Source organism: Vipera berus (assembly GCF_964194415.1).
Source record: "Vipera berus genome assembly, chromosome: 13".
NCBI classification, from domain to species: Eukaryota; Metazoa; Chordata; class Lepidosauria; order Squamata; family Viperidae; genus Vipera; species Vipera berus.
In genome coordinates, this window is record NC_138216.1 from 9992066 (window position 1) to 10003434 (window position 11369).

Sequence of the window (11369 nt, forward strand, 5' to 3'; positions counted from 1 at the left end):
CTTCCGACAAGCAAAGTCATTTAGCAACCATGTTACTAACTTAACAAACTGCCATGATTCACTTAACAACTCTGGCAAGAAATGTCATAAAAGGGGGCAAAACTCACCTAACAAATGTCTCACTTAGCAACAAAAATTTGGGGCTCGATTGTGGTCGTAAGTTGAGGACTACCTGTAAATTTCTGCTTGCTGGACTAGTGGTAGAGTCTCATAAACCCGTATCTTACAATGTGTAGCTCTGATTTTAGACAGCAGAGGTCACTAAGCATTTACACGTCTCCAAGCATCATTCAGCAATCAGTGAGGACAAATTACACTTATTACCGCATAAACTTTCTGCAAACTGTTAAAAAGTCCCTGCTGGAGGTTGTGGAAAATCATTCTTAGATTACAAAAATCTAAGATAGCCGTCTCTAACATAGAGTTTCCCAGATCAGCATGTCCCAACTAAGATGAACCGGGAACTATGGACCCAACTGGCTGGGGATGATGGAGACTGTAAATCTAATTGGTGGTCAAGAGGCTCAAATTATGAAATCTTGAAATGGGAGAGAAAATCTCAGATTCTAGCCCAGATTTTTGAATGTACTCACTTCACTTCAGCCACAGGTTTAGATCCAGCAATACTTTTAACGAACTGTATTTTATTTTATTTTTGTCTCAGTCATGCAGTGTTATTCTCTTAAGCGGTTAAGCATGTAATTGTGCTAGAAAGTAATTATGATTCTGGGGTGGCTTAAATGACTCCTCTGATTCAGCTTGGTAAACCAATGGACAGCGGAACAGGAAGAAGCGAGCAGCTTCTGGGTCAGAAAACCCATCTATCCAAAGAGGGAATAGACTTTATCTCTACTCGAGACAAGCTTCAATTCAACTAGTAAAAGAAGCACCTTCCAGTTCTAGATTGACTACATCTACCATTGAGATGGACCACTGGGTCTCAGGATAGCCTTTCCAAGCTAGCTGCCCTCTGAATGTGTGGGCTTCAGCTGTAGAATTGCTCCACCAGCTTGGCTGTTGTGGAGAATTGTGGCGACATCCACATATCTAGAACGCCTGGAGGGAGACAGACAGGTTGGAAGGAATTGGTGTTGCTCTCAAGTCACATCTGAACCCAACTTGAGCAAAATTAGAATGCATTCATGCATCCTGCCAACCATGGGCTGTTCAATTATGAACCAACTACTGCTTTCACACAGACTGCTCTATCATGAGAGGTTTGTTTGTTTGTTTGCGGTGGCTCAGTGGGTTGGGACGCTGAGCTTGTCGATCAGAAGGTCGGCAGTTTGGCGGGTCGAATCCCGAGTGCCGCGTAACAGAGTGAGCGCCTGTTACTCATCCCAGCTTCTGCTAACCTAGCAGTTCAAAAGCACGTAAAAATGCAAGCAGAAAAATAGGGACCGCTACGGTGGGAAGGTAACCGCGTTCCGTGCGCCTTTGGCGTCTAGTCATGCCGGCCACATGACCACGGAGACGTCCTCGGACAAGCGCCAGCTCTTCGGCTTTGAAACGGAGATGAGCACCGGCCCCTAGAGTCGGAAACGACTAGCAGGCATGTGCGGGGGAACCTTTACCTTTACCTTTACCTTGTTTGTTTAGTATTTCAATGTCAAGGCTGGCAACTCTGGAGAACTTACAGATAAAAGTTACTTCCTGGTTAAGCATGTTGTGTGAACACTGTAGTGAGGTTTTTGGACCTAGTTCCTGTCCAGATAGCTCTCTTTCTCCTTCGATTTTTCTCATTGTCCATCTTTTGAGCCATTCTTTTGTTTTGTCTTCTCAGGGGCCCCAAAAATAGCAACCCGGCGTTGGGGTGAGGGACTTCTACTGCACCCTAAATGTGGACTGGGCCTCTTCTTGGCCTCCATGCCAGAAAAAAAAATCAATAGCTCCAATATGTTAGCACTCCAAACGGGCTCCAATATTACACGGCCATTAACCCAACAAGCACTTAAGTTATCTTCTGCCCATTAGGCGGAACACCAGGTTGTACCTTTCTACATGCTTGTATTCACCGGCATTGTAGAAACAAGGACATAACAAGTGCACGGAACTCTGAGAAGAGTTACGGAGGATTGAGCATGAATTGCCCATTTTTATTGGCACCTTTTGAGTTTGCCATACTGGATCACAAGGAAGGCTGAGCCACGAAGAATGGATGCTTTCAAATTGTGGTGTTGGGGTCCCTTGGACTGCAAGGAGAGGACAGACACCAAAGCGGAAGCTCAAGTACTTTGACCACCTAATCTGAAGAGAGGACTTATTGGAGAAGACTCTGACATTGGGAAAGATGGAAGACAAAAGGAGAAGATGGCAGAAGGACAGGAACAGGAACCCTAAACCTTTTGGATATCAACGTTCATGAGCCCTTGCCAAGCAAGAGGAACAGCAAGGGATTGTGGGAGACACTGGACTGGAATCCAGCTCTTCTAGGCTAACTCCTGTGCCCCTAAGGCTGTCCTTTTCTTCCTTCTCAATGCTTTATTTCCAACTTTTGGAAATGCCAAAGGGTTTGATGTGGGCAGCCCCAACTGCCTCCTCTAGAACAGGGCTTTTCAACCAGTGGTAATGGTACCACCTGTGGTACATTAGCACCTGGCAGGTGGTACGCGGCCATCCTAGAAAAGTGGTAGCGGGGGAGGGGAATGAGCTGAACCAGTGGCAGCACTGCACAAGCCTGAGCGAGAGATGGCTGGAGCTGCAGGTCTGTCAGGGCTCAGCGGAAGCGCCAGGATCAGCGCTTCTTCGGGGCTGTCAGGGCTCAGTGGAAGTGCGAGGATCAGCGCCAGGCTCCAGCTGGAGCTCGGCGCTGATCCTGGCGCTTCTGCTGAGCCCAGAAGAAGCGCCGATCAGCTGGAATGTTGCAGCATCTCCAGGGTCTTGTGATTTACATTCAGATGCTTGGCAACTGATTCATATTCATGATGGTCACAGTGTCCCAGAGTCATGTGAAGTGACCAAAACCTGCTCCAACCATCCAGCAGATGGGAAGGGAATAAAAACCAAACACCCCCCACCCCACCCCCGCTGCAAATCCTCAACAGAAATGCTCACAACAATGAAAACCTCGGACAGGAGGAAGAGCGCCGCCAGGCGGGCAGGCAGGTGTCTTGCTCGGCTGTGGCTTGGGGGGCACTTTTTTCAGTGCCATTGTAACTTCAAACAGTCATTAAGTGAACTGTTGTAAATTGAGGACTTCTTGTTGTTGTTAGTTGCGAAGTCGTGTCTGACCCATTGCGACCACATGGACAACATTTCTCCAGGCCTTCCTGTCCTCCACCATCTTCTGAAGTCCAGCTCACGCCTACTGCTTCAGTGACTCCATCCAGCCACCTTATTCTCTGTCGTCCCCTTCTTCTCTTGCCCTCAACCTTTCCCAGCATTAGGCTCTTCTCCAGTGAGTCCTTCCTTCTCATTAGGTGGCCAAAGTATTTGAGTTTAAGTTGAGGACTACCTGTACTTTATCATTTTTTTTCCTTTATTTTATTTTAATTTTTTTTGGTCATCAACTTTTTGACACCTTGCTAGGTGACTGGTGGTACTTGGATGTTGCCATATCCTAAAAGTGGTACAATGGCTGAAAAGGTTGAAAAGCCCTGCTCTAGATAGAAGGTTGACTCTCCGTAGGATTGGCAAAAGTAGCCCGCTTGTCAAATCCACTGCTTTGCACAAAGGGACAGAAGGTCTGGTCCCCCCACTCTCGAGGTGTGTCTTTCGCCGGTGCCCTTTGCACAAATGACGTGCAAAACCCAGCCCCGTATGGGAGTACTTTGTCTTCTCCAAACATTGCCTCTGGCTAGCCCTCATGCCTCTCAGGCAGCTATCTAACCCATTTGCAGACTTGACAAACAGATCCGAGCAGTAGCTGATAAGGCAGTCATTGCTCCTCCAATATGCTCCCGTTCACGTCACCGAGGCTGCTCCTGGCTCCCCAAACCAACGAGACCGATCTTTCAAAACACGGAGTAGATCCAGAGTCTTAGGATCCCTTCTGCACCTAAAGGCGTAGATCGTCTAATTCTTTTTTTAAAAAAAAATAAATACAGGCAGTCCCAAGACTTACAACCGCAAGGGGCCCCAAAATTTCTCTTGCTAAGTGAGACACTTGCGGAGTGAATTTTGCCCCATTTTAAGACCTTTCTTGCCACACTTGTTAAATGAATCACTGCAGTTGTTAAGCTAGGAACACAACCGTCAAGAGACTCTGGCTTCCCCCATGGATTTTGCTTGTCAGAAGGTCAGAAAAAGAGGATCACGTGACTCTGGGACACTGCAACTGTCACAAATGCACACCAGTTGCCAAGCATCTGAATTCTGATCACATGACCATGGGGATGCTACATCGGTTGTAAGGATGAATTGTTATAAGTTGAGGACTACCTGTAACTTCAAATGGTCACTAAATGAACTGTTGTAAGTCGAGGACCCCCTGTGGCTACAATGGTTGACTTACAACCATTCATTTAGTGATTGTTCGAAGTAACACTGAAAGCAGGGACGTATGACTGTTTTTCACAACCACTGCAGCATCCTCACGGTCACGTGATCAAAATGGGCCCAAACTCACTTAACAACGGTCTTACTTAGCAACAGAAATTTTGGGCTCGGTTGTGGTTGTAAAGCAAGCACTACCTGTAGTGATCTTTCTCCTTCTCTCACCTTTTTGTTTCCCTGGCGGGAGTGAGGGGGAAGAATAGAGCTTCCAAATCTGGCCTGCAAAACCCTGGACAAGCACTAGGGGCAGCAGATGCTGTCTGTTTGCTGTCCTGTAGTGGCTCTCTGGGTAATTTGTAGTCCCGAATCTGATAGCCCTGGAGGGGGAACATTTACTATCCAGCCTGAGAAGGAACTGAGATTCCTTCAAAAATCTTGCTTCCTCATTATGAGACTATCTCCTTCAGTTCTTCTCCAAAACGATAGGGGGCAACCTACTGAGAGTAGGATAATTTATTTATTTATTTGTTTGTTTGTTTTATATACCGCCCTTCTCCCGGAGGACTCAGGGCGGTGTACAGAGCAATAAAGTAAGAATACATTAGATAAATAATTTTAAAACCCAAATCCATCAGGCCAGGCCGGCTTGTTGGAATAGATAAGTTTTTAGATCATGCCGGAAGGAGCGAAGGTCGGGGGCCATCCGGATTTCAGCTGGTAAGTGTTTCCAAAGGCTTGGTGCACCCACCAAGAATGCTCTCCCCCTGGGGGTCACCAGCCGACATTCTCTGACCGGTGGCACCCTGAGGCGGCCCTCTCTGTGGGAGCGCACAGGACGGAGGGATGTTGACGCTGGCAGTAGGTGCTCCCGTAGGTAATCCGGACCCACGCCATGTAGGGCTTTGTATGTCATCACTAGCACCTTGAATTTCACCCGGAAGGCAACTGGAAGCCAGTGCAGCTCACGGAGCAGAGGTGTAATATGGGAGTATCGGGAGACCCCCAAAAGAACTCGTGCAGCTGCACTCTGCACCAGTTGAAGCTTCCGAGTGGTTCTCAAGGGCAGCCCCATGTAAAGAGCGTTGCAGTAGTCAAGACAAGAGGTCACAAGTGCATGGGTGACTGTACGTAAGGCATCCAGGTCCAGATAGGGTCGCAACTGGCGCACCAGACAAACCTGGGCGAAGGCCCCTCTAGTCACAGCCCCTATATGATCTTCTAAGGAGAGCTGTGAGTCCTTGCTTATAACTGATTATTACTCCTTAGATCAGAGTTCCTCAACGTTTTGGGCACCAAGGACTGGTTCTGTGGAGAGAGGTTTTTCCATGGACCGGAAGATGCGTGGTTTTGTATATTGCCTGCATCTCATGGATGGGGCTTTGCTTGTCTGTGAGGACCGGTTGCTGGCATGCCGCTGACCGGTACTGGTCCACAGACTTGGAGTTGGGGACCCCTGCCTCAGATGCTATCAGGTTTTCTCCTGTCTAGTTCTGTCCGACTCTAGGGGGCGGTGCTCATCTCTGTTTCCTAGTTGAGGGAGCCAGCATTGTTGGAAGGCATTTCTGTGGTGAGGTGGCCAGTGTGACTATATGCTGAGATGCATGGAACCCTATGACCTCCCTACCAAAGTGGTACCTATTGATCTACTCGCCTTTGCACGCTTTCGAACTGGTAGGTGGGCAGGAGCTGGGGCGAGGAACAGGAGCTCACCCGTTGCATGGAATTTGGGTCTTGAACAGCCATCATGCCCCGATTGCTGTCAGTGTCAACTCTAAGTGACCACCCAGATCTTTCCAGGACAATCTGTCCTCTAGTCCTTCAGAATTTCCCACGGTGTAGCCATCACCGCTGTAAATGAGTTCTTTCTCCTTGCTGCTGCTGTGGCTCCTTTCCTCCACTTTCCTCCAGCGTTATGGACTGCTCAAAGAGTTGAGTCTTTGCCTTCAACTTTGCCTTCAAGTGGGTGTCCTCTCTTACCAATCAGACAGATGTTCTTTGTTTTTTATTATTATTAGAGAAATTGATGCCTTGAAACAACATATTAGGAAAAGCTGGCTTGTTGCAAAAAGTTGTTCAGGGTCGTGTTGCACAAGACTACGCATTTGGAAAAATAGGTTAAAACATCTACTAAAATCTGCATTTTTGCAAATTCTGCACAATAGAGTTTCTTTCATCTGCCCATTACAGTATTTTAAAGAAAGATTTCTCCATTCTTGGTTTCTAATGCTTTCATGTTAGGAAGCAAAAGACTGCAAGTTCAAGTCCTACCTTAGCCACAAGAGCCAGCTGAACGACTTTGGGTCAGCCATACTGTCTCTCAGTCCAACCCCCCTCACAGGGTTGTTGTGGGGAAAGTAGGAAGAGGCAGGTTGTGTTGGATGTGTTCCCAGCCTTGAGCTATTTGCAAAAATAATAAAGCTGGGAAATAAACAAATAAACAAGAGTAAAGCCTTTTCACTTTACCAGGATGCTGTAAATGGGGAAACTGTCAAATAGGGCTGGCAAACTCTCATTCAATTTTATTTTATTTTTTTTAGCCATGGAGAACACGAATGACTTTGAACCAGTCAGTAAATCTCAGACCATCTTACCTTATGTGCGAAGTCTCCACTGTACTGCTTTTTACTTCCTCAGGGAGAAACTGGACTAAAATGGTAAATGCAAGGTTTGTTTTGTTTTGTTTTAATAAGTTAACAGAAAAAAAATATGAACGACTGCTTTTTTTGAAATTCTAAAACCAATATTATCGTAAGATAATTCTTTGAGGAAAGTGTCTTGCAGGGATATTGGCAGTATGGGTAAAAAAAAAAAAAGCAATATGGTGGCCACGTCCTACATAAAAGCCAGCCAGAGCTTTGATTGTTCCCACGGCCACCACCATCTTGCCTTTTTTGACCACACTTTGGTCAGTAGGTGCTGTGTTTCAAACGTTCATAGGCTACAGCCTATGAGAAATTCTCCTTGCCTTTCTTTCACTCTTTCTTTTTCTAATGTTTTGTTATTATTTCCCTTTGTGGTCTGTTTAATAAAGACCCCCAGGTTTTTTTTTAAATCTAAAATGAAAGGAACCCCATTATTTCTACCCCAGCAGCTTGGCTCTTCCAACCTTCCTTTGTATCCTAAAGCTCGCATTTCCCTAGAAAAGACTTTTTTCCAAGGAAGAGAAGAACGCCAGCATCTCTTGTTTGCTCACAAATTGTTAGATAAGCATTACTTTTCTTCTAGAGATGATTCCTACTCCTGAAGTCAAAAGACCATGAAATTTAATTTTATGCCTATTTGACCAGGATCAATTTGGTCTCCAAATCAGTGTGAGAGATAAGGGCCGATGGGCGCCAGGCGGTTCGGCAGCTGGAACTGCCGAGCGCGGAGGGAACTCAGCGGCCATAACACTTGAAAATCGCCCAGGAAGTCCACCATTAAAGGTGAGTCCCAATCACCCGTCCTCGCTGGCTCCTTGTCGACGGTGTTCTTCGGTTGCCGGGCACTAAAACAAACCCGAGCTTTGTTTACGGAGTCTACGATTACAATGCAGGCTCCAAATATTTGCTAGTCTTCAATCTTGCAGCTCCTCTATAAATACTTTGGCTCCAGGTGGATGGGCGGAGAACTAGCAGAGAAGGAGGCAGAGGGGATTACCTGCAGAGATCAGGTAAGCATCCTGGAGATTACTGGTGTGTGTGTGCGGGGGGCGGGGGGGGGACCAGGCCTTTGAGTCTCTGGCTTCTCGCTAAAGGCCCATTGAGTGGAGCAAAATGACGGGTACGTCCTTAATTTAACTCTCCATTATGCATCTAGGCAGATGTCTCCTCTTTGGTCTTCCCAGTAAGTCCACCAGATAGGTCTAGTGGTGATTTTTGTACAGCTCCAAGGCAACTCAAGGAGCAATGAGAGAGCAGAGGTCCAAACCTGGCACTCTTAAGACTCAAAACAATGGGCCACTTTCATGCTGGAAGGGAGGGTGAAGGGTGGGTTATTTCTAAAGCTTACCGAAAAGAATGCACTTGTCAGGTGAAAACAAAACAGACCATAATAGTAAAGGGGTCCTTATTTAGCCTGCCTTGTGCAAAGCTAATTTTCTATCTGCAGGGCCTGAACAAGAGAAGCAAGGAGCATTCAGAATAATATTTGTAGGTGGCCTGAATCATATAGTGCAGGGGTGTCCAACCTGGGCAACTTTAAGACCTGTGGACTTCAATTCTGGGAGTTTGGACATAGGAAAGGTCCTTTTTTTCCGAATAAACCATCATCATCCAGGATTCTCTGGATATAGTGAACTAGCCCAATACAGACAAAATGCTGTTCTTTCCATAATATATGTATCTTCCTTGTGTAGGGAGCCCATTGGGTAGCCCACAGAGGAGAAACACTGAATATTGCTGTAGTTAATCATACAAAATTATGCTTCAGGTTTCTGGCATCAAAATTGGGGTTCTTTCCCCCATTTTATGCAGGGTGTGTTATCCTGGGAGACAATGGCAAGAATGCGATCTTCTGCAAACAAGATCCCAATCCAGAGGGCAGTATAAATCAGCTTCTCTCTGGCATGGTAGCCTCCAGGTATATTGAACTATAGATCCCATCATCCTGTCCCACTACGGCATGGGAAAGGCAGCTATTAGCAAAGATGAGGATACCAGCAAATAAATCCAATCTTATTTCTCCGTTTTGCTTTTTTTTTTTTTTTCAAATGACACAACTTTTGCTCTAGGACCCAGGACTTTGGGTGATAACCTATAAAGCCCTAAATGGCTTCGGTCTGGGATATTTGAGGGAACACCTGCTGCCGGTATCAAGCTCCCTTCGTCCTGTGCGCTCCCACAGGGAGGGTCTTCTCAGGGTACCGCTGGTAAAAGATTGCCGGCGGGTAACACCCAGGGGGAGGGCCTTCTCAGTGGGCGCGCCTGCCCTCTGGAACCAGCTGCCCGTGGAGCTTAGGACTGCCCCTGACCTTCGCTCATTCCGCCGGGACCTGAAGACCTGGCTCTTTGAGCTTTCTGGCCTGGACTGAGACTATTAATTGGGGTTTTAATTGGATTCTAATTGGGATTTTTATTTATTCAAGTTTAATGTAATCATTTTAATTGTTTTTAATTTTTGTAATTTTTGTATTGTTTTTTTTTTAAAAAGAAAAACCTTGTGAACCGCCCCGAGTCCTACGGGAGAAGGGCGGTATGTAAGTTTAATAAATAAATAAATAACATAAATATTTTTGATATCGAAGGTGTTGGTTTTAACAGACTAACAGAGTTAGAAGGGCTTTGGGGGGGTCTTTACTCCAACACCCTGCACAAGTAGGAGACCCTATACCATTTTAGATAAAATGGTTGTCCAGTCTCTTCTTAAAAACCTTCAGTGATGGGGCACCCACAACTTCTGAAGGCAAGCCGTTCCACTGGTTGATGGTTCTCACTGTCAGGCTATTTCTCCTTAGTTTTAAGTTTCTTCTTACCCTGATTAGTTTCCATCCATTGTCTCTTGTCTTACCATTTGGTGCTTTGGGAAATAGTTTGACCCTCTGGTCTTTGTAGGAGCCCCTAAATATTGGATCACTGCTATCATGTCATATACCTAGTCCACCTTTTCATTAAACCAGACATACCCAATTCCTGCAACTGTTCGTCATATGTTTTAGTCCCCACCCCCCTAATTATCTTTATTGCTCTTCTCTGCTCACTTTCCAGAGTCCCAACATCTTTTTTATATCGTGGCAAGCCAAGCTGGATGCAATATTCTTGGTGTGGTCTTACCAAGGTATTGTAAAGCAATTGATCTATTTAATGTTGCCTTTCTGTCCATTTCTTCAAGGGTTTGTTCAATGGGATTGTTGTTTAACGTTGACCTTGTTTCAATCTCAAGAAGACAGTTTAGAGATGTTACAATACAAGCCAACCAACTTTCTTTTCCTTTCTTGGTGGCTCCATCCTGGTCTCCAGGATTTGTCCCTAGAAAGAGAGAGTGACAGCGTTGATAGGACCTAGTCTCATTGTGTCTTTGTTTTCCAGCAGCTGACTCCCACTTTTCTCTGGCCTTCCTTTGATCCAGAAAGTCAAGCATTTGAACAGCGAAGAGGAAAAAGATGGCAGCTGGGGTGATACAAACTCTAAGCAAGTTCCGTCTACCCACAGAATTCCAGTATCCATTTCTGACCTCCATAGCTGGCCAGGAGATGAGCTTCCAGTATTTATCTGGGGAAGAAGACACGGAAGAGGAAGAGGAAGATGAGACAGAAGAGGAAGGAAGGGAAGACATGGACCTAGAAGAAGATCTGATGAGTTCTGTCCATGAAGATGCGGCGACGGAGGTCAACCCCAGCGTCAATAACACTAAAAAGACAAGGCAGCTCCTCCAATTTGCTGAACGCATCAGCCACGACATCCAGAGGTATTTTGGCAAGAAGAACAAAGAGCAGGAGGACGAGGAAGGGGTGGAGGGAAGCAGCTGCAAGACTTATGAGGACTTCTGCTCCCTACCACTGTCAGGACGAGCGACGTCCTACACAGATCTGACCGGGATTTCTCAGCGCGAGGAGACTGATGATGATGAAGAAGACTTTTCTGACCCCCACAAGACTTTTGAGCAGCTCTGGAGATCCCTGTGTGAGAAAGACAAAAAGTTGGGTCCCCTGGCTGAACTTTTTGAGTACGGTCTTTGTAAGTGTCTTCAACGGCATCTCTCTCCCGATAGTAAGAAATTGACGAGGCTGGAGAGGAAATTTGGTTACGTCACCCCCATGCAGAGCAGGAAGCTACCTCAGTCCTTCTGGAGGGAGCCAACGCTCAGCCCTGTAGGTACCCCCGATGGCAATCCTCCAGATTTTAGTGATCTACTGGCGAATTGGACTTCTGAATCTGGTCAGGAGGATCTGAATGCCAGCCGAGAGCAGCTTGGTGAGGTCACCAGTGATGGACACTGAGAAGTGGAGTGGGCTTTAA

At 46.3% G+C, this 11369-nt stretch overlaps 1 protein-coding gene across 1 annotated transcript; it reads left to right on the forward strand.

The window, feature by feature from the left end:
* The first annotated feature begins 10400 nt into the window (after positions 1–10400).
* PERCC1 (proline and glutamate rich with coiled coil 1) lies at positions 10401–11358 on the forward strand. The gene has a single exon (XM_081338632.1). The coding sequence runs from the start codon at positions 10514–10516 to the stop codon at positions 11348–11350; it is 837 nt and encodes a 278-aa protein (XP_081194758.1). The 5' UTR covers positions 10401–10513; the 3' UTR covers positions 11351–11358.
* The last annotated feature ends 11 nt before the right edge of the window (positions 11359–11369 follow it).